Source organism: Tiliqua scincoides, chromosome 2 (assembly GCF_035046505.1).
Source record: "Tiliqua scincoides isolate rTilSci1 chromosome 2, rTilSci1.hap2, whole genome shotgun sequence".
Classification (NCBI taxonomy): domain Eukaryota; kingdom Metazoa; phylum Chordata; class Lepidosauria; order Squamata; family Scincidae; genus Tiliqua; species Tiliqua scincoides.
In genome coordinates this window covers 22,572,293-22,596,522 of record NC_089822.1, presented here as the reverse complement: position 1 = coordinate 22,596,522, position 24,230 = coordinate 22,572,293, and the positions used below count along the sequence as shown (strand labels likewise).

The window sequence follows — 24,230 nt, the reverse complement described above, 5'->3', positions numbered from 1 at the left end:
GGGACTTGCAGCACAGTTCGGTGCTCAGGTGTTTATACCACTTTATTCAATAAGGAATAGGATTACACCTATGTGTTCTTTTGGTAAAACAGACAAACCAAAATCCTGGCTGCCATAGGAAGGGGGTGCAGATCATAATACAAAAATTTGTTTTCCTGTTTTAATCCCCGAAATTGGCACCTGTCTTGCTGAGCCAATGGTTGTGGCTTGTCTTTTCATTGTTTCACATTTTGATGGTGTGACCATTTGCAAGTGCAACCTGTCTTGAATACTTGATGGTGATAAACTAGAAAGGTTTACTTTAAACCTTTAAGTTTTAGGCCAGGTCAGGTGGTCAGGTGACACTTGGAAGAATGAGCAGCAGAATGAATCCCAGCCCCTTGCCCTCCCATTTCCTAGCATGTTTGTGGGACTGCTGCTGCACACCCTTTTGATACTGCATCCTTCCCAAATAAGAGAACCTGCCTCCTAGTGTGGAAAAAGAGCAGAATGGCAAAGTGGGGGAGGCGGCCCTTCTGCTTTACTGCTCCCTTGCCATGCCACTAACAGCAGGAGTTAGCTGGCTGGTGCAAGAGAGATGCGCGTGAGGAGGCAATACCCTTGGTGACAGATGAAGCGTGGCTGCAAAGATGATAGGGAAAATTGGACAAATGCCACGCTTGTGTGTCCCCCAAATTATTAAAATAAAAAATTAGTGGGGGTGGGAAACAGTGCTAGATTGTTTTATTTTTTGAGAAAGGGGTGTTTGGTCCCTCCCAGACTGTTGATTATTAGATGTGTTCTTTATAAACAGGTTAAAGTTTTGCTCTTCAGTAAGTATAATGCCTCTTTCTGCATTATTAGTCTCAGTGCCGTGTGCTAAATTTGTGTGTACCACAGTGGGTTGTGATGTGGTGCATACCTGTGTATGGAAAACATTGCAGATACTGTCCTGGCTTTTTGGGATGGTTTGGATGTCCCTGTTGAACTGTTTTATTTTGCAATTTCACTACATAGGTAAATAAATTGGTATTTGGTATGGAAATCATCATCCTGCAAAACTTAGGTTTGACTGTTGCTTTTGTATTTTTATTACTTTTTGTAAGGAAGGTTTCTCACTATGTAAAACTGGGCAGGTAGGCTGGAAAGCAGGTACCAAGTTAGGCTGAGCAAAAGTGGGTGCAGAGGCATTTCATAAATTACCATGAAATGAGTCTCCCTGATGTGGCAAGGGGAGGGCACCCTAAGAGGGGATAAATTAAGTTTACTTGCCTCACAGTGCTATACAGAGTGTGATTTCTACCCTCTTCACTGACTTGACCAGAGAAGAAGTGGTTAACACTCTGTTTATCAAGCTGTGGTGTAAATACCTCCTTTCAAGTTGTTTCAGTGTAATCCATTTATCCCAGCTCTTGTTTAGAAAAGGAGTGAACTGTGTTCCCCCACAGCACTGGGAATTGTTTTCCTTAGTGACTGCAGCAGAAGTAAACTGTAACCACATGAAGCACCCCTCTTTTTGAGGGGTTGCCACATTTCAAAAAATATAGTGGAAATGTAAAAGGTGCAAAAGAGAGCAACCAAAATGATTACTAGGCTGGCGTACCTCCCTTACAAGGAAAGACTACAGCATTTGGGGCTCTTCAATCTGGAAAAGAGGTGCCTGGCAGGGACATGATTGAGACATACAAAATTATGCAGGGAGTGGATAGAGAGATAATCATTTCCCTCTCACATAACACTAGAACTAGGGTATGTTCACTAAAATTAAGTGTTGGGAGAGTTAGGACAGACAAAAGAAAATATTTATTTACCCAGCTTGTAATTAGTTGTGGAACTCCTTGCCATAAGTAGTAGTGATGGCATCTTGCCCAGGTGCCTTTAAGAGGGGATTGGACAAAAGTTTGGAAGATAAGTTGATCACAGGTTACAAGCCATGATGTGTATGTGCAGCCTCCTGAATTTAGAAGTAGGCTGTTTCTCAATGCCAGATGCAGGTGAGGAAAAGGCCATCACAGGTTACAAGTCATGATAGGTATGTGCAAGCTTCTGATTTTAGACATAGGCTACTTTAGAATGCCAGATGCAGGGATGGGCACCAGGATACAGGTTATCTCGTTACCTTGTGTGCTCCCTGTAGCATTTGGTGGGCCACACTGACATACCGGAAGCTGGACTCGATGGGCCTTTAGCCTGATCCAGTGGGGCTCTTCTTGTGTTCTTTTTAGCAAGTGCTTTTGTCGAGAGAGGAAGTGTTTCAATTTCTCAGCAAAAGGCATTGTTCATCTTGGAAGTCCTGTTTGTTTAGAGAGAATATATATATATATATTTCCAAGAAGTACTGTAGATACTCGTCGCGTAAAATTTCTTCCCAGAAAGGAAGCCTGAATCATTGCCCCGCCTTATCTCCGGGGCAGGCAAGCAGCGAGGGTGGGGAGGGGGGAGAAGCGAGTGAGCCAGCCAGCCACTCTCTATTGTGGGAGGGAAGGAGGGACGCTGAGAGGAGGTGTTGTGCAGGCTGCTGCTGCTGAGCGCTCCACGTGCTCCTCCAGGCTGTTGCCCAGCTGCAGGAGCTCAATGCGCTGGGCAGGGCAGCACAGGACAGGGGCATCTGCCACCGAAGCCATCGGCTGCCCCCCTCGCTCAGCACCAGCACCCACGGAGGCATCCTGGAGCGTCACCCAAGACAGCAGGACGTGCAGGAGACAATGAGCTGTGTGTGCATGTGTGGGAGGGGGTGTGAGAGAGGGAGCTGTGAGCAAGGGAGAAGCAGTCATTTGAAACAGCTGAGTCCATCTCCTTTTTCCTTCTTGTTCCCCCCTTCCCCACTGTATATAAACTTCAAGCACTTCATTGGAAAGCCCAACTTGCTAACCCCCTTCCTATCTCCCCACAGATGAAGCTGGACAGGGTGGGGGAAGGGGGGAGAGTGATCTTTTTACAAAAATAGAAGAGAGAGAGAGAGGCAGCCTGCAGAAGGCTGTACCTTTGTTTCTCAAGCCATTGAAAGGGTTAAGTCCATCTCCTCTTTCCTTCTTGTTTCTGCCCCCCCCTTATTGAATCCAAACTTTAAACTCTCTGTTGCAAAGCTGAGGCTTGCTAACCCCTCTCCCCATAATCATTCACAACAGATGTGGAGGAAGAGGTGGGGGCAGAGAGGAGAGAGTGCACTTAAAATAGTTAAGGCTACAATCCTATCCTCACTTTCATGGGAGTAAGCCCCATGGACTATTAAGGGACTTGCTTCTGAATAGGCATGCCTAGGATTGGGCTCCCAGTCTATTCCCTCTTCTGGTTTTCCTCTCTACCTCCCCCCCTTACTGTATACAGTCGCACTTCAATTTCTCCCTTGCAAAGCTTTTTGCAAACCTCCTTGTTAACCCCATTTTCCCCTATCCTCACCAATGATATTGGACTGGAGGAGAAAAGTCCCTGCATTTGTCTATGTGGGGGGGAGCATCTGTGTGTGAGAGAGAGAGAGAGAGAGAGAGAAGCAATCTTCCTGTGTGTGGAAGAGTCCAGGAGACCTTGCAAAGATGAAAAACACAGGAAAAGCAGAGTAGAATTTTAAAGTAGAATTATTCTACAGCAACAGGTATTTTAGCCAGAGATCTAAGCTGCATGCTAGCAGGACCTATGAAGCACTTGCAACTGCTACTTATGTGGTAAACTTTTAGGAGAGCGTGCTTGCTTCTGCAGTATCCCCAGGCAATTGGGCATATAGATGCGGGAGAATCCGTGGACATTATATATCTGGACTTTCAGAAGGCGTTTGACACGGTCCCTCACCAAAGGCTACTGAAAAATCTCCACAGTCAGGGAATTAGAGGGCATATCCTCTCCTGGATTGAGACCTGGTTGAAGACCAGGAAACAGAGAGTGGGTGTCAATGGGCAATTTTCACAATGGAGAGAGGTGAAAAGCTGTGTGCCCCAAGGATCTGTCCTGGTACCCGTGCTCTTCATCCTCTTCATCCTGTTCATAAATGACCTGGAGACAGGGTTGAGCAGTGAGGTGGCTAAGTTTGCAGACAACATCAAACTTTTCCAAGTGGTGAAGACCAGAAGTAATTGTGAGGAGCTCCAAACTGGCAGAATGGGCAGCAAAATGGCAGATGCATTTCAGTGTAAGTAAGTGTAAAGTCATGCACATTGGGGCAAAAAATCAAAACTTCAAATATAGGCTAATGGGTTCTGAGCTGTCTGTGACAGATCAGGAGAGAGATCTTGGGGTGGTGGTGGACAAGTTGATGAAAGTGTCGACCTAGTGTGTGGCGGCAGTAAAGAAGGCCAAATCTATTCTTGGGATCATTAGAAAAGGTATTGAGAACAAAACAGCTAATATTATAATGCCATTGTACAAATCGATGGTAAGACCACACCTGGAGTATTGTGTCCAGTTCTGATCACCGCATCTCAAAAAGGATATAGTGGAAATGGAAAAGGTGCAAAAGAGGGCAACTAAGATGATTCCTGGGCTGGGGCACCTTCCTTATGAGGAAAGACTATGGCATTTGGGCCTCTTCAGCCTAGAAAAGAGACGCCTGAGGGGGGACATGATTGAGACATACAAAATTATGCATGGGAAGGATAAAGTGGATAGAGAAATGCTCTTTACACTCTCACATAACACCAGGACCAGGGAACATCCACTCAAATTGAGTGTTGGGAGGGTTAGGACAGGCAAAAGAAAATATTTCTTTACTCAGCGTGTTGTTGGTCTGTGGAACTCCTTGCCATAGGATGTGGTGATGGCATCTGGCCTGGATGCCTTTAAAAGGAGATTGGACAAGTTACTGGAGGAAAAATCCATCACAGGTTACAAGCCATGATGTGTATGTACAACCTCCTGATTTTAGAAATGGGCTATGTCAGAATGCCAGATGCAAGGGAGGGCACCAGGATGCAGGTCTCTTGTTATCTGGTGTGCTCCTTGGGGCATTTGGTGGGCCGCTGTGAGATACAGGAAGCTGGACTAGATGGACCTATGGCCTGATCTAGTGGGGCTGTTCTTATGTTCTTAATCAGGCATTTATGCAGCAAAGTTTAGCTGTCTCTGAGATCCCATTGCAATGTTCTGTGCCCATGCAGGAGCCACTGAAACCCTCCTGGGGGAGAAGGAAGGGATTATTTGCCATCCCTGAGGTCCCCACCCCCCACTTGGGGTTGTGTGTGAATAATGTTATTGGCTTGCTTTGCTATACTTAACACTTCGGCTTTTTATTACTTGTGTTCTTGCAGCCTTGCTTATTGTCTGTTGTTTGTTATAATATGGATATTTTAAATTAAATTCTTGTATATGTGTTCCTAGAGGCTTTTGATGTTACATTAACCACTGGGGGGGGGGAATAATCTTATGCTTGAGAAATTATCTCTGAGTATTTTCTTGATCTTTACTAGTAATACATTAAATTTTGAAAGGGTCAGGAGAGAGAATAATTCCTTTAGGTGGAATAGGTGCTTTGATGGCTGCTAATTCTTGCCTTATTTCCAGTGGTCTTCCTTCACCTCACCCTCTTTCAATAGTCAAAAGTGGAGATAACTGGACTAAATTGTGAGGTCAGAGCATGCTGAATTTCACAGCAAGAGATTGATAGTGCATTAGTGCTTCTTAATAATTTGAATTAATTGTAGAATATATTCTTTAATTTTTATTTCATTGTATGGGACGTGCCAAAAATTTATGGGCCCCGAGTGCCAAATGACCTTTGCATGCCACTGAGTCAGACACCCCCCTAAGTTTAACCCCTGACTTATCCAAGGGTCATAGAAAATTCAATGATTTGTGGCTCAAAACCTGCCCTCAACTTATCTGTGAGGTCGACTTATGCCTGTGTATCTGTGGTAGATCGTGAGAGGAATTTATTTGTGCTGTGCTAGTCAGGCAGTTTGGGGGATTGCTTGATGCAGCGCTTTTGTCTGCAAAATCAAAGAGTGCTGCATTTTCTCATCATTGTGTTTGCTTCAGAAATGACTGTTGGTGGGACTGGGGAACAGTGAGGAATGGAGGGGGTGCTAGAAACTAGGAGTGAGGCATAAGCAGAGGTTAGGGTTCAGGAAACCTAAAAGTGGTCCTGTTGGTGTGCTGACAAGCTGCAGTGGAAGATATATGTGGCTTGCCATGTTGGAGACAGTAGTGTTCTATCAATTCATCCTTTTGGGTTCACTTTTACATTGGGTCTGCTGAACTGGGAAGGAGGCTGCCGTGTCACAAGAGAGGCAAGCCACAGGTAGTCAAGCTCCTTTCCAGCCCTGCTTTAAGCTCCTGCTGTTAGTGACACCTCTGTGTCAGATTGGCCACTCAAGCTGTGTTAGGGCACTGGTTGACTTCTCTGCCCCCCATTCTCTTGTTTAATTCTAGTTCTTTTCACTCTTTCTAAAGTAATAGAAGTTTATTATGTTCTAAAGCCTAATTTATTTTATGGTCTCTCACAAAAAAACTGAATGTGCACATGACAGGCCAGACTTGTACAAACTTTTTGGACAGTACATTTAGAGCCCATTTCAGGGCTGTCCCAGGGTGTAAACATGAGTTCAGGTGGAAAAAGGAACAGGTTTTGCAGGAGTGGAAGCAGGTTTCATGGGAGTGGTAAAATAAGGATGCAGATAGCACATGGGTCCTTTCAGCATGACTTGGTAGCATGCATATTATTTAAACAGATTTCTACTTCTGTGTTTTCTGCTCCTAACACTTCCTTTTTCTTTTCTTGCCAGTGTGATGCAGGTGATAAATAGTTTGGATTCCTAGTCAGTCATATTACTGATTTGTCTTAGTAGTGTCCGTTTGGTTCCCTACTGTTTATAAATCTAAATTCTCAACTTTAAATTACTATATATGGTTAGGGCAACTTCACATATTACATTTCTAGGTATACACCTAAATAGGCAAAGTTTGTTGCTTATTTAGGTGTACACCTAAATAAAGGATTTGTAAACCATGTACAGGATTCCCTGGCAGTCACCTAACCAGGCACTGCCTGACCAGATCTAGACCATCTTGGCTTCAGCAGTTGACTGTATCCTGTGCCCTCAGACTATCCTCTGGGACGCCTGAGATATTGGTTGCCTATTTAGGTGTATACCTTTTGCTGACAAACCTTGATTTACCTCTGACATTTGAAATGTTATTGTAAATAGAACTTAGACAAAATTGGTGAAATTCTTTTCTTGTTAAAAGGCTAAACATACAGTCTTGAAGTCTACATCTCATTGAGGCAATGGTGTTGATAAACAAGGTTAAGAATCTTCCAGGTAACCATTGTGGTTCAGTCATTAACATTGGGTTGGATATGGTACACCTAGGTTTCAACTCCTACGCAGCCTACTGAGTTCCTTTGACCAGTCAATATCAGTCAAACACGCGTCATAGGATTGTTTGTGCGCTACATTACAATTGTGAACTCTTTGGAGGAAGAGCAGAATGCAGTCGATAAGACTGTTAGTTTCAAATTCCTAATTAAGAAATTCTTTTGTCAGGAAAGATTTATGCAAACAGACTTAAGCATAGCCATTAGATATTTGATTTTCTCTGTAAACCGCTTTGTGAACTTTTTGTTGAAAAGCGGTATATAAATACTTTTGTTGTTGTTGTTTTTATGTTTTAATTACCTTTAAGCACGTTTACCAAATTAATTCAATTACTGCATTAATCGGCGTGATACTAGGCGTGTACAAACAGCATTTGGTAGCCTTCTGATGTCTAAATTTAATCCATCACATTACCTGATTATATTATGTTGTGTTTTGCACCACCCCATTTTCCCATATTAGATGTTGGAAATACATCCGGTGTGTCAGTTGCTGTGGTCTGGTTGCCTCTGGAGGACTTTCTGAAGCCTGCAGAGGCCGCACGTGCCCGCCCTTGGCTCTGCAGGCTTCAGAATGCCTTCTAGCAGCAAAAAAAACTACTTCCAGTTTTCGGAGGAAAATCGAAAGTGATGATTTTATTCCTTTAAAAGGCATTCTAAGGGCTGGGGAAGCCTCTGGGTGGAGGGTTCAGGTTGGGCTGACTCTGGCTCATTACGGTTCTGCAGGTGATAGAAAAACTGTGGATAAGTAGGCTCAGCCTGTAAAGATCTGGTCAACATTAATGTATTTAAATCTTTTGCTGCAATTGTATTGCTGCTGTTAAGAAGTTTGTGCTGTTCCTATATCTCCAAATAATAAACCTTTTTGAATAATGCGGAAAGGAATAATCATTTGTCTCATAAACTATTGGACTTCGGAAAAATCAGTGCATCCAAGAAAAAATGATCTTGTTAAATAGTTATTGATCTTTAAGGCTTAAAATAATAGTTATTTGGCTAAATTGGAGGGTAGGCCAAAAGTTATATCTGCAAAATATTGTTTGCTGATTTAACCAGTGGAGCTGATTATTTCTTAAAAATTATGTAAATGCTCTGTATTGCAAGATTATCATAATGTTGTTCTGGGTGTCTTTACAGAGGAGAGAACTTCCAATTTATAGGAAACATTAGAAAGATAGCTTAGCACCTTGAGAAATGACTGACGAAGGCTTGGAAGAATATGGAAATAGCCATTTTCAGAAAACCTTGCTAGAAAATTACCCTGTATGATTTAAGAGAGTACTGTATAACCTAGATAACAAATGTGACCTGACAGAAAGTTGTTATCATCTTGTATTGGATCTTGTAGATATTGACCATGCACTTGGATATACAGTACCTATTTATATGAACTAGGATGGGGAGGAAGAAGAAAAACAGTGCTTGCAGCTAAGAATCTCTAATTTTTTAATTAGATCTTCCTGGGACATAGCTGGTGAGGTTAACGATGAAATTCTGTCTTAGCTGATTGAATTAATTCTACCCATCCTCTTAGTTTCCTGGTAACCACAGATTGTTCCAGAAAATGCTTTAAGAGCCAGCTGCTCTTTGTATAATGAGTGGAATTGTGAATTCCTTTGCTGCCGCCCCCTTCTTCTAGTGCACTTTCTCCCTTTATCTTATCTTGTTGGGGAGGTATTTTTCTGTCCCCCCCCCCACCCCTGGGACAGTTGAAAGGTATACTGGAAGGAGGACCAGGGTGTGCACGGTCAACTCAAAAGCCAGTTCTTAAAGTATCCTTTGAATTGGCTCACTCTCAGGTTCTTGGCTGCTGAGACTAACAGTTTCCAAGGGACCTGTACCAAAGTGTACCTTCGGTTGTAGGTGAGATTTGGAAATGTCCAACCTTTCATCTTTCAAAGATTGATAAAAATTTTTGTCAATTTCCTTTGAGAAATTAGGGAACAAATTAGGTTTGTTTACATGGCATAAAAGTACTTGAAGTGGAAAAATTGTCCAAATTGCTGTATGAGATTAAGATAAAAAGCAGAAGAAAACCATGGGATTCTTGAACTAGAAAGCTTTCTAATGTCAACATGCTGAGCTACTGTTTATATTAATGAGGCTTACCCATTGCCAAGACTATGTATACCTCATGCAGAACGAAGTCTGGCACTAACACGGAGCTAGCTTCTTGAGCATATTGAGTTTCTAAAGCTAACTTATAATCTTTAGAATTGTTGAACAGTTTTGAAAGCTTTGGACAGAGGGTGTTGATTTCTAAGCTGAAGGTGTCGTGGTATGTGAATGATAGGAAACAGATTAGGACAGTAGTTCTCAAACATTTTAATGCTGCAACCCACTTTGTCAGCTGTAGTGGTCATGTTGCACCACAGAATTCCTTGTAGCTTCCGGGTCACGTTCCAGAATGCAAGGTTATAAGGAATTTTGGGGTGTGATGCAGCCAAAGAAGCAGGTCATGTGCCTTGCCACCCAGAATCCACAAGGCATTCTGGGTTGTGATGTGGCCCAGAATGTGTTGTGGCCTTCAGGTAGCACAGGACCCATGACTCACCAAAAATCAGGTTGTGACCCATGACTTGAGAACTGCTGGGTTAGAATGTCTCTGCCTGCTTGGCTGACTTTTATTGTGATGCTTTGCTTCTACTAACCTGGACCTACCCTGCTCTTGTAGAATAAATTTTTTTTAATGTCCTAACATCAAAAGCTGTCGTATTGAATCAGATCATTGGTCTTTCTAGGTCAGTGGTTCTCACACATTTAGCACCAGGACCCACTTTTTAGCATGAGAATTTGTCAGGGCCCAGCAGAAGTGATGTCATGACCGGAAGTGACATCATCAAGCAGGAGATTTTTTTAACAATCCTAGGCTGCAATCCTACCCACACTTATCCAGGAGCAAGTTCATTTACTATTGTTGTTAAAAGCATATACATAGTAGCTTGTTAAAAGTACAGGTCTGTAACATTTCCCCAAATGCAGTCACATACCATGGGAGCATCAAGTCCAACATATTAAAAACAAAATATTGAAATGAATGGGGACCCACCTGAAACCCGACCCACAGTTTGAGAAACACTGTTCTAGGTCATTTGTCTGCTCTGACTAATAGTAGCTCTCCAGTACTTCAGACAGACTTTCACATTCCTTCCTGGAGATACCAGGGATTGAAACTGGGACCCAAGTTCTATTTAAAAAACATAAATATAAGTGGAAATGTTTAGTTTTCTTCAGCACATATTTTTGGAATATAGTGTGTTTAGATCTTTCGTTTGTTTCTAAGTTTCAGGTCTGTCTTTTATCAGCTGTAGTGGTGGTAGCGAACAGGAAACTTAATATTGTTCTAATGTCTTATGTTAGAAATCCCTGGATGCTAGTACTTTGTGGTTGGCAGCTCTGAAATTCATTTTGTGCCCCAACATTTTTCCTCTTTATTAAAATGTTTAAAAAAATGTTGAGTAGGCACCATGCCTTCCAGCCTTTCTGGGAGGACAGAGATTAACATCCTGGATTTTATGCTTGATAGTTTCATGGGCGGTTCAGCTGAACTCTTAATTATGGAACACACCCCATTTCCCAATTAAGACTAAACCAACAGAAAATTTTGATATAGGTGTCATGATGGGCATATTCTGTAATTGTGGTGAGGCAAATGGGTGATGTGTAAGCTTGTTTACAACCATTTGTTTTCCTGAACATTTTAAAAACAAGCTTTTAAGGATGACAGCAAGCAGGCTTTCACTTTTTTGGAGTTGGAGCAGAACATTGCTAGGATTTGTACCCTTTTAAATAATTTTTAGAAATTACTGACTCACCTCTGGTGGGAAAGCATTCCACTGTCTTGAGCTTTTTCTGGTTTACTTCTGTCTATTTTTGCCATCTGCATCTTTTTTGTCTACTGTATTACTAAGTTTGGAATTTTTCACCCCTTGTGACCTTGGCATCATTTTGAGAAATACATTGTAGGTATGATGTATGGAAATGACTGGGTGGGTGTGCATGCCAAATTAAAACTGCCCTGTGGGTCTTCATCAATGGAGCTGGTGGAAAAACTGCTTTTGATTCTTTCTACAGTCTTGGGTCCAATAGGCAGTTATGAAGACATGAACATTCCAAGGCTGAGAGACTGAATGATCAAAGTGGAGCTAAACCTCAAACAGACATTTATCTGGCTCCTTATTCATAGTTTTCTGGTAGTGTCTGGATATAACTTCAATCCACTTATCTGCGTATAGTCCCCAACTCTTGTCAGATAGGTTTTGAGCCTCAACTAAATGTGACAAAAATGCAGGTTCGTTCAGACTTATAAATCCTGCTTGTTACATTCATTGAGGGATATTTTCTATTTAATGTTAAAATTGCAATGAATATATAGTTTTATACAAGATCTACTTGTAAAAGGAAATGTACGAAAGAAAAGTTGGTAAATGTGGTAACTAGTTTACAAAACAAGCAGCGACCAAGTTTTTCCTAGGTTCCTGTATGCGCTTTCCCTGCTTTTCCCTTCCTATCTTACGTCCTCCTTTGATAGTGCACTTGTGATTTTGTGAAATGGTATCACAAGTATTGATAACAGACGTTGTAGAACAGACAATACTAATCTGACTTGCTTTAAGGGTAAAGAAATAAAGGACACTGGAGTGGCCGTAAAATCATTTCGAGTATTTAGTTTTTGCAAACTGAATGTGCACTTAAGCACATTCATGTGGGTAAATAGAGTTGCTGAAAAGTCTGTGTCGTCCCCCCCCCCCCCGTTCACTCCTGTGAATCTTACTCAGTTGGGAGCCTCTAAACATGTATTGAAAAGAACCTAAAACATTCAAACTTTCTGCATGTATCCTTCGTGCTGTTGCTTTGCTCTGGATGGAATGTGCTTGGGGTTATAGCTTTTCGAAACATCCTATGTAATATAATTATCTTATTCTTTTTGCTAGCTGGCTTGCCTTTTGCAATTCTGACTGCGAGGCATACTCCCTTCAAACGAGGACTGTTCTGTAATGATGAATCCATCCAGTACCCTAACAAAGCTGACACCATTTCATATGAATTATTAGCGGGGATAATTATTCCTTTCGATATAATCGTTGTAAGTTTACACCTCATTTTCCTCCATTACACTGCATTTTAGAAGTTGTTGTATCTTGCTGTTTGTAAACATGATGTCAAAGGGGGGGAGTATTCTTGCTGGTTTGGAAGAAAGTAACATTTGACCAATAAAAATGGAATTGCTGTAGGTGTAAGCATTTTATTTATTTAGAGATGATTAATAGTAACATCGCACTAGGAGAGGTTTGCACATATTCTTGAAACATTGAAGCACAGTATTTGTAATTGCTTTTATTTATTTGCATATATACTCTATTCTAAAAGCTCAGGCAGGTCTTACTAAGTATTTGAATTATGGAGAATAGGTAAGATTTAATGAAATTCACAAGCACCCAACCCTGATTCACTCCAATTTAGCTATATCATGGCCCTCTTATAACTATCTAAAGAATAATTAAGAAGAATAAAACAACCACCTCTAATTTGAGCGTTGCATTTGGCAACCTTTTTTAAATGGCCATGGACTTCTGGCCAACTCCCCATCTGCTGGAAAAACTCCCTGTGTGTGCTGAAGCCTGGAATTTCAGTGGTAAAGGAGCAGTCCAATGTTCCAAGTCTGTGATCACAGGAGATTGCATATCTTTCCAGGGGCAGGTATCTCTCGCCTATTGATGATCCCTGAAGCTGACTCTGCCCTTGCTTATATTATATTAAACTTTGTTCAGGCTATGTGTAAGCCTTGAAATTGCAGGCCTTGGCTTAGGTGCAAAGGATAATGGAGGGAGAGATATATTAATGGCATGGAGCTTGATATCTGTATGATCTCACCCAGTGGCTTTGTGTATGTTGAAAAAATAGGGGCTATAAATTCAAACCTCATGGGAATTGCTCTCAATCTTCTGTCATCACTTTCTGTGTCCCATTAAATTGAACTGGATCCAGATTAACAGAAAAAGACTGAACCTCTGACAAAAAAGCCCTACTGGATCAGACCCAAGGCCCATCTAGTCTAGCTTCCTGTATCTCACAGTGGCCCGCAAGATGCGTCAGATCAGCTAAACACAACCAATTTTTGTCTGTGCATCTGTGTGCTCTGATTCAGTATTTCCCAAACTGTGCGTTGTGACCTGATGTGCGGTGGGTCATGATGCTCTCTGTTGCATGGCAAAGCATTGCTGGGAGCTTATGGAGGCTGCTTCCAGGTGTTCTGTAAGTAGCAATAGAACTGTTAAGTCATTAGGCAAGAAATGTATAGTTGTGTATTTGTTGGAGTATTGATAATACTGAACTCCATGATTTCTATATCTCCACATAGTTACACTTATTTATGATAACCAGTAGATAGAATATTACTGAATACTACATCCTAAGTATTTCAGAGATGATGAATCCATCACTGCTGATTGACTGAAACCAGATTGGCATTTCCAGTTCTCCTTATAAATGTGTAGCAACCCATAGTGATTCTGTACCAAATGTTAAGTCTGAGTGACTGGGCTGGCCATTTTTCTTCAGCTCAAAAACATCAGTAGATTTAATGACCTTACCACACGTGGTGCCTACCCCACAGCATCATTAAAAGTTAGATTCTGTTGCAGCTGTAGCACTGCTGGAATATTTTTTCAGTTACCTCTTTCTGTTGCCTGGGTTTGGAAGCCAGGCAACAATTTAGCAAACACTCAAATGTCAAATTAGCATATCAGCTCATTTAAGACTGACCAATATCATCTTTATGATGTATGTCAACAAAAGTATCACTATCCTGGCACTTACCTTGAACAAACCAGCATGTACAACTGATAGATGTGAGTCCCTGGCCTATGCCTTTTGCTTCCTTAAATCTACAAATTTCTGCTAAACCACACCTCCTTGTAGACCAGGGGTGTCCAAACATTTTGGCAGGAGGGCCACATCATCTCTCTGACACTGTATTGGGGGGCCGGGGAAAAAAAGAATAAATTTACATTTCAAATTTGAATAAATTTACATAAATGAATTTATTAGAGATGGAAATTATATGAATGAATGAAGGTCTTGCAGTAGCCCGAGGCCTATAAAAGGCCTTGCACAAAGCAAGGGCAGCCTTTCCTTCTCTGTCACTGCTGCATCACAGATGTGAAACAGCAAGCAATGGAGGGAGCCCTCATCCCATAGCTTAGGTAAGAGGTCATCGGGCCAGTACGGGCTCCAGGAAGTCTCTGGAGGACCAGAGGCTCATTGGAGACTGGGGGCTGCCTGAGCGCCTGATTGGGAACCCCTGAGGGCCGCAATTGGCCCCCCGGGCCAGGGTTTGGGTACCCCTGATGTAGACCAAAGATACAAATAGTCTGGCAGGAGTCAAAGCACTGAATGACGCTTTCAGCAACTGAGAGAGGCTGGTAGTGGCTAAAGGAGTGATTCTATCACTCATCCTAAACCTGCTAGAAACATGGATTGAGCAGTTTCTGTGCCATAGGATAATGGATATGATCCTGACATTGGGATAGGTTGCTATCAGTCTGAAACTTTCAGCATGGTAACCAAGCAAGCCAACAAGTTTGACCAAGTACCTGAGACTGAAATCTACCTCAGTTTAGATTAAATACTTTGTCAGTGCCTGAACTAAATATGGACTGGGTGGACTGCACGGACTTGTTGATAATTAATGCTAGGATTAAAAGGGCCCCCCACCCCACATGAACAGAAATCACTTTTTCATGCATATGTTACAGAAGTTCAGTGCAACCTCTTACTCTGAATAAGAGCCAACATAAAAAGCCAGAGCTTTCCAGAGCTTGTTGGTTCTCTCTGGTCGTCTTGGGGATGAGATGGACAGGGTAGGCAAGAGGAGGACTGTAAAGCTTTAGTGCAGCCTTATGGATGCCAGTTATTTTTACCCCCATGGTTTAGTTTTAGTTAATAAAACAGTATATGGTATTGGCAAAAGATGGGCATGTTGGATATTTTTGAAGGGCCAGTTAAAATATTTCATCCAGTTTTGATTTGTGTCCTGTGTTACAATTAGGTAGTTCACTTGCAGCGGATATTCCTTGCAGGCACTTGTGGTAATAGTTAATCTATGTGAACGTTCAGCTCATGTTCTCAAGGACACAATAATACCTATAGTCATGGGAATGAGCCACAGTCTCTGTGCTTAATGAACTTTGCACTCTATTTTAGAAGGAGATTTTTGTCAAGTATGTGCTGCATTTAATAATGCTTTAGACTTGACTTGAGATTTGCACTAAAGGAAATACCTTCCAGATCTTGATCACTTTAACTAAAGGCTAACTTCTCTTGTGTGTTTGTATTTTTAAAAAATGAATACTGTTTTAAATAGTCACTCATGCCCATTCAGTATGTTGAACTGCTAGCAACCAAGGAGAAATTAAGAGTAACTAAAATTGGGCTCAAATTATGAATGTGCAAGAAGAATTTGTCCCTGTTCTGTCAGACTAACTGTAAAAAATGAGCACCCCCTCAAAAATGCTGAAATACAAAGCTACTGTTCACCTCCTGCACCTTTGTTATTGTTTCAGTAAAACTTTGCTTCCTGGAGGAAGCTGCCTCTCTTAAAAAATATTCCATTTTCCTGAAGTATGGGAGGTTACCATGTTAATTTATTGACCTTTAACATCTCTAGCAAAAGTGTTCTTGCCTAGTTCTTTGCTTGGTTCTTGACTTTCCCGGGTAATGTTCTTGGCAAAGAAACCATTTCTTCTGAGCAGAAGGTTAAGAATGAGAGGAAACATGATGAAGAATAAAATGTTCTGCATGCTTAGGGTGCTTACCATTGGGTCTTTTGTGAAATAGTGTGGGAAAGGTTGTTATCTCTGGAAAAAACAGAAGGTTTCCAGTGCTTATGCTGCCCATTTAATTGAACCTTCACCTTATACTCAAATGGAAAAAGACCAGAAGTTCCTGTTGACTGTAGTGACTTTTAGCTCAACCATTTGAAACAGAAGTCCAAATAGCTTCCAGAAATTGTTTGGTTTTTTTCCTAGTCTGATGTTCACATTATCAAAAATCAAATGTATATTTGTGCATAGCAATGTTAGAGCAACTCCTACATGCGATAGCTTCTTTACTCTGAAGATATGCAAGTGTTTAACTCGTGTATTTCTGTGTTTTTTATTCCAGATACTCCTAGGAGAGGCCCTTTCTGTGTATTACAACCGTTTACATTCCAACTCCTTTGTCCGAAACAACTATGTTGCGGCTATTTACAAAGCCATTGGGACGTTCATTTTTGGCGCAGCTATCAGTCAATCTCTGACGGACATTGCCAAGTATTCTATAGGTAGACTAAGACCTCACTTTCTGCACGTATGTAAGCCAGATTGGAAACTGATCAACTGCAATGCAGGTTACATTGAAGATTTCCATTGCACTGGAGATAAAGTGCTGATTAATGAGGGAAGGTGAGTCTGCTAACCTAACATGTTTGGTCATGAAGGCTTTTATTTTGTTTAATGAATTTCCTGGCATCAGTGGAAAGTCTAATTGCTCTAACTGGGGTTTTGATCCCAGTAGGATGGGTTTTGTGCTGATAATGGATTTGAAGTACACCTCAAAGTACAAACTCAGTCTTTTCCTCTGTCAGCATATAGAATGCATTGCATATAATTCAGAGAGTGCTTCCATTAACAGAAACCACATTTCCTTAATTTTGCTAACTGATTTTTCAATTACAGATTGACAACAACTGCATCACTCTGTATATTAGATTCAATTTATGAAGCACTCATAATTATGGAACAAAGTCGATGACAAATTTGGTAACAGTTACTAAACATTGTTCTCATTATCTCTGCTTCCCTTTTAATATTATCAAGTGCAGGATGGCAGAAGTAGTAGAAAGGATTAATTAACCCACTAATCACTCTAAGCTTCTCCTTGTTGGTTTTTAAGCAAAAGTATCTAACACTTCTGTGACAGCAGTTAAAACAAAAAAGAAAAGAGTTTGGTACTGATACTGGAGGATGCCTGTATAGATCCAAAAGATTACATAATTTAGCTCCAAATGCTGAGGGTAGTAGATTTGTATTTCTTGAATAGCAACCTTTCATGCTGCTTGGAAAACTTGTTTGAGGGGAGCTTTAAAAGCAGTTTGTGAAGTGGCATAGGGAAGGCATGCTGTTCAGAAGGGAAAAAAGTAAAATATTCCTTTGAGGGTCCCCAGTCCCTTGTGCCTAAAGTAACTCTCTGAGTCTTAGCCATTACCGCTGAGTGGTCAGCTATGGCACCTTAGTTGATCTTCCAAAAGCAAGTTCTATAGGACAGTCTCCAGCCTCCTAATGACAGAAGACCAGATACTGCACTGTATTGCCTTGGAACCTCACAGTTGCCTTCTCATTTTGCTTATTCATAGAAGATTTTTCTGTCTTCAGTAGTATATCTAACCAAGTCAGAGTGGCAAGAAGTTTACTCAGCCAGTCTTGTTTTATGGTAGTTGGTTGTGTGTGTGTGTTTTAGGAAACATTATATAGATTATAACCAGAGGAAACCACTGGATATTCTACCCCATTAAAAAGCAACGTTAGTAATAAAACTGCTCTCAAAGATGTTTTATGTGAATGTTTTCAAGAATGGAAGAGAAATAAAAAATATATTATGAAAGCTAATGAAAACCAGAGCAATCTCTCTAGTAAGACATGAAACAAGAGACTAGCATGAGGTCTATAGAACAATAGTATACTAGTAAAATACAACTTGTAGTTTCTAGTTCCATTTATGTATTGGAAATGCTTACCATAGTTCTTAAGCTTCATATGTAGTGGTCCCTTGACATTATAGGCCTACATGATTGAGCTGGTACGCAGAAATTTAGGTCTTACTGTTCTCCTGACTTACATTTTAAAAATCTGTTTAAAACTGAGATTTAAAAAACCTCTTAAAATTGTGACTAGGAGTTAGGCAAGAGCAAGAGTTGGGAAAACTGGAAAACTTTAGAATAGCTCTTTCCTCAGCTATGGTCTATGTTCAGCATAAGTCTCAATTGATAGTGAAATCAAGGTTGCATAACGGTACAAGTAAAAAGTTGGACAGTAGATAAAATCCAGAATTAACAATGGAAGAATTTGTAAATAAAGTATTAATTCAGTTCTTCAAAATACTTTTCTAGCAAAGATACTACGTATATATAAAAACTAATAGTTTAGGAACCCTTGGCCTATACTCTGCTTCATGATGCCCTGGGGCATCACAAGACATTTCCTGGGGTGCCACAGGCTGCTGGTTGGCTGTCTCAGACTGCAAAGGGACCGTGCAATGGTAGTACAAGACTTGGCCAGGTAGGCTGAATTCCTGGATGTGGTTTTTGTGCACTTGAAAAAACACGCCTACCCTGAGCCATTTAATGTCATTTGTAGCTCCTGCCCCACTCTCCAAACCCGGAAGTAAGTGGCAATGATGTCATCACCAGTTACTTCTGGGAGCTGTGCACTGTGTTTGCAGCATGGGGGTGCATGTATGTTATGAGACACTGAAGATTGAGAAATGCTGGTGTAGGCCATTGGCATGGCTGCATACTGTTGTGTCTTATATTGGTTAACAGGCATTGGATAGACAGACGACTATCTGGCGACACACTTGTGAATGTGTGTTTGCTTTCTCTAGTGACTTCTGTACTCAATCTGGTTAGTACCAGTGGTGTTTGTTTTTTGGTAGTTTGATAGCTTTTCTACTTTTGGTTTGGAATTTAGGGTGTGTCTCTTTTCAAAACTTGTATGGATAGAACTAGAAGTCTAGAACTAAAAGTCTGAAGTATCATAAATACAGAATAAAAATTGTATAAATCCTCTCTGCAGCAGTCACATACTTTAAAAGAGTTACGGCCGACCTAAATGCCAGGAGATAAGAGGCCAAGTGCGACTTGCAAGAAGGAGTTTAAAAATCTAATTGCTGCAGCTGTGAAGTTGCTGTCTCCTGTGTCTTCCACCCATATTTCAGGCAGAATGGGTCATGGAACAGGGTCTCCCCAGCCAATTGGAGGGTTAGGATCATGCGGGTGCAGGTAATCTTTAAGGCCATGTCTTTGGCTGTATCTGAGTACAGTGGTGTAGCTAGTGAGGGACGGGGGTGTGTGGTCCTCCCTAGTTACAAGCCTTGGGGGGTGACACCACAAGTGATCTCAATTGCTAACATTGCGGTGGTTAAGAATAATACCATCATTCTACATACCATTGGATGCGGAATTTCCAGCAGAATACAATGAAAAAAAATCGGAATGAAATACTTCCTTTCTATCAAAAGGTATGGCCAAAAAACCGGAAAACAAAAAATGCATGGAGTCCTATGGAAAGTGAATCTGGGCTATATTGTGCGTTTACTTGCGAGTAGATGAACTTTCCCTAGTCCTTCAGAAAGGGCAGGCCAAGAGGAATCCAATGATATCAGAATGGTCCTGATTAAATGAATGCAGTCCCCCAAAAACACCTGAGAAAGAGATCCCTCTTTCCAAGCTGACGAATGTATTGAGTCCTATGGAAAGTGAAACTAAGCCACATGGCCGTGTTTACTCGTGAGTAAGCAAATATGTATTGGCTCTTGGTCAAGTTGGGCACAGGGGAATGCAAGGCTAGTAGCATGGTCCTGATCTGATGAAAGTGAAGCTCAACAAATACTCCAGAAGGCAGCACCCCCCCCTCCAAATAATAAAACAGGCTTGAGCTGGTAAGGTGGACACTGAGGAGGGCTGAAAATCTCACTTATTTATTTGTGTGTGTGTGTGTGGGGGGGGGGTGTTATTGTGGGCAGGCTACAGAGTCAATTCACATGGTGGAACAGGGCTGGCTTCCCATTATTTAATTATTTGTTTTTCTTTAATTTAATTATAATTATTTATTTTAATTTGCTTGATAATGTCACTTCCAGCCATGACATCATTTCTGGTTTGTCTCAGACAGATTGTCATTCTAAAAAGTGGGTCCCTGTGCTAAAAGTTTGAGAACCAGTGCCTTAACTCAAAATGAACCAATAAGACATCCTGGGTGGGGGTGACCCCCTTGTGACCAAAGTTGTGGAAATTTTGACTTTTAGGAATAATACCATCATGGTATATACCAGGCATGTTCAACTTTGAACAGGTCGTGATCTACTTTTTCCGGCCAAAAGTGCCGGTGATCTACCACCATGAAAATTAAGTTTCAAATTAGTTTCAAATTAAATTTTAACCCAATAAAGTTGGAGGATTCCCCCCCCCCATTTTTAATGAACCTTGTCATTTACTTGGATGTGATCAGCTGTTAAGCAAATTAAGCAAAAACAAAACAGAGACGAAGATCCAGTAAGAACTGCGAGGGGAAATTGTTGTGTACGTTGTGTACTCTTTGTCATTTTCAGATGGGAAAACGCAGATTTGCACAAATAAGTTGAACCGAAACAGGAGTGTACAGCTTCACTGCATCTTCTCAAGTTGGGAAATTTGTCTCTAGGCACTAGCTTCCAAAATGATTCTTGCTCAACACGGGTCTTGAGAAAAATGTTATTTTTAAGGGTTAATATTTAACCCTTAATATTAATTTAATATTTTCAAAAGATGGCTTGTTCAGTGAGTAATTTTTACTGATAGCAGCTGCAGTTTCTTTAATGTCCACATCTACTTTGAATGGGTATGATGAGTACTCCACAACTGTTCCAATTTTTTGGAAGTCACAGAATCTATTTTCGAATTCCTGGATAACAGAACAGATTTCTGTCACATACTTCTGAAAAACAAAATTTGGATATTGTCCCAGATAGACCTGCGTATTAGGAAAGTGATCAGAAGTGTTGTTTGCAAGGTCAGTCATCATTAGCTCAAATTTGCTCTTGTAGGATGAAACTGTACTCATCATCTTGCCAATGCATTTGTTTTTACCTTGTAGTTCAAGGTTCATATCGCTTAGTTCGCCTATAAAGTCAGCGAGAAGTGCCAGATCACATAACCACTCCTCATCTTCCAACTCTGCTTGGTCATCTCCCCCCTCATTCAAAAAACTTCTTATTTCATTCAGCAAATCATGAAATCTTTGCAGAAATTTGTGCCTACTTAGCCACTTTACATCTGTGTGCAAAATGATTTCCGCTGCCCCTTCATCAAGAGTAAGATTGAAAAGCCGTCTTTGAAGTGATCTTCTGCGAACTGAATTTACAATTTTGAAAGTGATGTCCATGACAGTCTTTGTATTGAGTCTCTTGCTTGCCAAAACTTGCTAGTGAATGATGCAGTGGTAAGAAAGGAAATCTGGGAAGTCGTCATGCTGTCTACAGAGGGCTATGAAACCGTTAACCTCACCTGTCATTGCTCTTGCTCCATCAGTAGTGATGGGAACAAGTCTATGCAATGGAAGATTACACTTTGTCACAAAAGAATGGAAAGAACTGAATATTTCCTGACCGGTAGTTCTCCCTTTTAAAGAAATCATTTCAAGTAGATCTTCTTTATCCGGATGGTTTTTGAAGACTTCAGTTTTAAAGACTAGTTATTGGGCTATGTCTCTTATGTCTGTAGATTCATCCAGTTGGAATGAGAAAGCAACACAATTTGAAACATCCTCCAACAATTGTTCAGTTGTGTCTCCACACATCTTTTCTATTTGCCGCACGATGGTGTTTCTTGACAATTGTACATCTTGAATAACAGCTATGATCTCTTTCTTATTTTTAAATCCTTCAAAAAGATTGTCAGCTGCTTCAAGAAAACAATCTTTTACAAATTCCCCTTCAGTGAAAGGTTTGCATTTCTTTGCGATCAGGTTGCTGACCTTGAAGAATGCTATGGTTGCATTGACCGAATGTGACCTTGGCTTCGCCATTAACTGTTGCTGAGCAGCCAATTTCAATTTAAATTCTTTGAGCTTCAGTTTATGAATTTCACTTTTGGGTGGAAAATCAGCATCAAACTTATTGCTATGCAGAGCCTTATAATGATGTTCCAGATTACCCTTTTTGGGCAAGGATATTGGGGTGTTACAAATTAGACATTTGTCTTTCACCATGATGAAGTAGTAGTCCATTTCCCATTCATCATGAAAGTGGTAGGTTTTGCTCTTCTTTTGCACTGCAAAATAAAATTGCAGTGTAGAATCAATGCAAAGGCTAGGCAATATAAAATTACAAAGGCAAGCAAAAGTCACAGTGGTTTGAACCAATTCGAAGGCAAGGCATAGGCAAGTTAGAACAAAATTGGAAAAGCCTGCCAAAATAACCAAGTTCTTGACACTTTGTTGTGTCTGCCCGAAAATGTTTAATGAAAGCGAACTATAAAGCGACCAATGACCAGCACACAACGCAACTAATACGGTAAGTATATTCAGTTAAAGCCCAGGTGAATGGATATCGCCCGGTATATAACACACTTCTAAGGGGTGTTGGGGTGGGGTCAGGAATGGGTGATTCTGAGAGGCAGGAGACCAGGTATGACATCGGGCCTGTGACGTCTCATCACGGGGCGCGGGCAGCAGCCCCCTGGGGTACCCACAAACTATTGGCACGAAAACAACGCCCCCAATACACCTGCAGGCAAGATTCCCACAGGCAGGGAAAAATGACAGGCAAAGGATCAGCGGCAGCGGCAAGCCCTGGGCAGACGACCTGCTGGCACGAGCTCTCTCCTGGCGACGGGGCGAGCTGCTGGAGAGATGGAGCCAAGTGGGGCTGGCAGTCTACCTCTGACCCCTCCGCGATCTACAGGTGGATCGCTATTTACTTGTTGGACATGCCTGGTATATACCATTTGATGCAGAATTTCATCCATTGCTTGTGGGAAATATTCACTGTATTTATTATCTGGCCATTGTTATTCATTTCATGTCATGACTATTACTATCTCTCAGTCTCACAGGGTTGTTGGGAGGACAAAATAAGGGAGGAACCATGTAACCCTGAGCTCCTTAGAGGAAAGGTGGTATAAAAATGTGTATACTTAATTAATTGTGTCATATGGGATGACAGAAATGTATGGGCCTCAGGTGTCAAATGACCTGAGTATCAGTATGATTACAAAACGACTTTGAAATCTGTGTGTTAGGCAGTAATTTCCAATCAGCAAGACTCAGAATCCTTGGGAGGATATAGTCAGTCATCCCTAGAAATTTCTATGCAAAAAAATAGTGACTGACAGAGATCAGCATACGCTTTAATTATACTACTTGCCTTCTACCTTTGTACCAGAAAGTGGATTTTAAAACAGGCAGAAATTTTATGATTAAAAGTGGTTAGATATGATTGAAGTCCTGATGTGATGGCAGCAGTTTCTAAAGTTGTGGCAGGAAGGGAGAATTGGACAGAAGCACTGAGAGAAAGCTTTGCCTATATCCTCCCAGTGCCCCTTCCAGATATTAAATATATGGGCAGATGTTGCTCATACTCAGAAGAGCACAGGTGTACAGCTAGCAACTGAGAGAAGGTTTTGGGGAAGCTAAACATACTGGCTTCCTGCTGTGAATTCAGCTACTGTGCCAGCTTTATTATTACTGCTCTGGGGTTTAGAAATGCTTGTCCAACTTTGAAGCTGCTTTTCCTACAGGTGATTGAGAAACAAAGTTTCTCAGATTTCTTATTGCCACACACACCTTTTTTCTCCTTCCCCCCTTCTTGCCTCTGCTCCCCCTTAATAAGGAATTTTTGAGAACAAGAACTCATTTGACTAATTTGGTGGTGGTGTTGAGGCTGCTTCAGAGGTATGAAGGACTTTGTAAATGTGACTTCAATTTTTGCAGCAGGCACCAAAATGTTTAAGACCAACACTTGCAACTGGCCACTGTTTCCGCCATGGTAAATTTATGAATGTGCCCATAAAGATAGTTTCAATCAAATTCCTTTGCTATCACTTTAACCCTAGTCTTCTGCCCAGGTTTAACCAACACTATTTGTGTTTGGTGAAAGACTTGCATTCCCATAGTATTTTGTATAGAAATAGGAATGTAGCAATACCCTGAGA

At 41.1% G+C, this 24,230-nt stretch overlaps 1 protein-coding gene across 2 annotated transcripts in view; it reads left to right on the top strand.

Moving 5' to 3' along the window:
- The window catches only part of PLPP1 (phospholipid phosphatase 1), a 100,593-nt gene that overhangs the window by 30,549 nt on the left and 45,814 nt on the right, over positions 1-24,230 (top strand). The window contains exons 2-3 of one of the 2 annotated variants that reach the window (XM_066614564.1): positions 12,217-12,368; positions 16,448-16,728. In XM_066614564.1, coding sequence (XP_066470661.1) covers positions 12,217-12,368; positions 16,448-16,728 — 433 coding nt within the window. The remainder of the gene's footprint in view (positions 1-12,216; positions 12,369-16,447; positions 16,729-24,230) is intronic. The other variant, XM_066614563.1, reaches the window with a different exon arrangement.